Here is a 1,577-nt window from a genome sequence, read left to right as displayed (position 1 = left end):
AAAAAAAAAAAAAAAAAAGTGCGATTGGAAGCACTTGGAGGCTTGGGCGGGATGCGGGGAGAGGCGAGGCCAGTCTGGGGGGCGAAGCTGGAAGCCCTGCTGACCGTCCCTTCCTCCTCTCTCCCTGCAGTGCAAAGAGCCGTCTCACTCTTCTCCCTGAACGACCCAGCTCTGAGCCCGGACATCCCACCTGCACACAGTCCTGTCCACAGCCACCTCAGCTTGGAGAGGGGGCCTCCAACCCCCAGGACCACCCCGACCATGAGGTGAGGCTTCCCTGGGAACGTCCAGGGGCCCGGCAGGGTGACCGGCGGCAAGTCTGCACAGTGAGGGACACCCACGAGAGGTGGCTGCCGGGGTCCCCACTCCTGGGCAGGAGCTGGGGGAGCAGCTTCTCCGCTCGCTGACAGACTGGGGGGTGATTACACTGCACCAAGCCATATGCCAGCACCGGCGGTGACCAAGACGCTGCCCCATCCTGACAGACCTCCCGGTCCGGTCCAGTAGAGACGGCGCTGGAACTGGTACTCGCATAGTCATTTCACTTCCAACTTGGAAACACTAAGTAGCGTCCCCAGCCCCCGGCGGTGCCGCCCTCGCCCACCTGTCTGCGCCTCGGGCTCCTCCTCTGCAGATCCTGAATCTTGCAGACTTCCACCTGCCTCTCCCTTTCACATCCCAGCAGTCCTGCGCTGGGCTGTCCGGAGACCCAGCGGCCACAGAGGCCAAGCCTGGCCCTCAGCAGGCTTCGTGGGGGAGGGTGGAGGACAGGGGACAGACATCTCGCATTTGTCAGCGCACGCACGGTTTCTCACATCTAGTGCAACGGATTCGACTGCACTAGCTTGGCAGACAACAAAATTAAAAAGAGGCAGAGAGGATGTAAATGGCACGTTCTGCCTGTACAAAGATTTAAATAGTGCATTTCACACTCATCTGCACACCTCGCTGTGCAGGGCTCTGCGTCGACAATCCGTGCACTGTGTATCGTGGGCAACTGAAGCCAGTTTTGAGGGTAATTTGGACTCTTCTTGTTTTTCACACCCTGGCTTTAAAAGCCAGCCTCCCCCACACATGCAGGCCCACCACAAGAAATAGACAGCGTTAGTGCGGGTGAGAGCAGGGTGGGTAGGGGAGAAGGCAGGACCAGGGCCCCTGAGACACTCCTGGACCTCCTAGACCTCCTCTCGTCCCCTCCCGCCTCTCCCTGTAGCTGCAGGAGCATGGAGGCAGGAAGAGGGGGGAGACAGGAGGGCTGAGACGCCTTGCTCCCTTCTGATCTGCCACGGCACCTCCCCACCCCCACGGACTGTGTTCCCACTGCCTCCAGCAGGGCCTTGTTCAACCCCGTCACCACGCGGGTGGGGCTGAGCACTCCCCTCTGCAGGGCCTTGCGGGCCCCAAGGCTGGGAAGCTGGACAGGGGAGGAGCCACAGGCCGAAGGTCCCCAGCACGAGCGTTTGGGTGAGCGACATCCCCTGCCTGAGCCCGGCCTCCCTCCTCTGTTCAGTGGGGAACAGTGCAGCACTCCCAAAGACCACAGTGGCAGCCAGGCTCGGTGGCTCAGCCTGTAATCC

The 1,577-nt window shown here is 61.4% G+C and overlaps 1 protein-coding gene across 1 annotated transcript in view; it reads left to right on the top strand.

The window, feature by feature from the left end:
* The window catches only part of SIPA1L3 (signal induced proliferation associated 1 like 3), a 125,380-nt gene that overhangs the window by 119,289 nt on the left and 4,514 nt on the right, over positions 1 to 1,577 (top strand). The window contains exon 20 of the mRNA XM_021712493.1: positions 131 to 266. Coding sequence (XP_021568168.1) covers positions 131 to 266 — 136 coding nt within the window. The remainder of the gene's footprint in view (positions 1 to 130; positions 267 to 1,577) is intronic.

Source organism: Carlito syrichta, unplaced genomic scaffold (genome assembly GCF_000164805.1).
Source record: "Carlito syrichta isolate Samal-C Ts95f unplaced genomic scaffold, Tarsius_syrichta-2.0.1 Scaffold89967, whole genome shotgun sequence".
NCBI classification, from domain to species: Eukaryota; Metazoa; Chordata; class Mammalia; order Primates; family Tarsiidae; genus Carlito; species Carlito syrichta.
The sequence above is the reverse complement of the archived record's forward strand: the minus strand, read 5'-3'. Positions and strand labels throughout refer to the sequence as shown.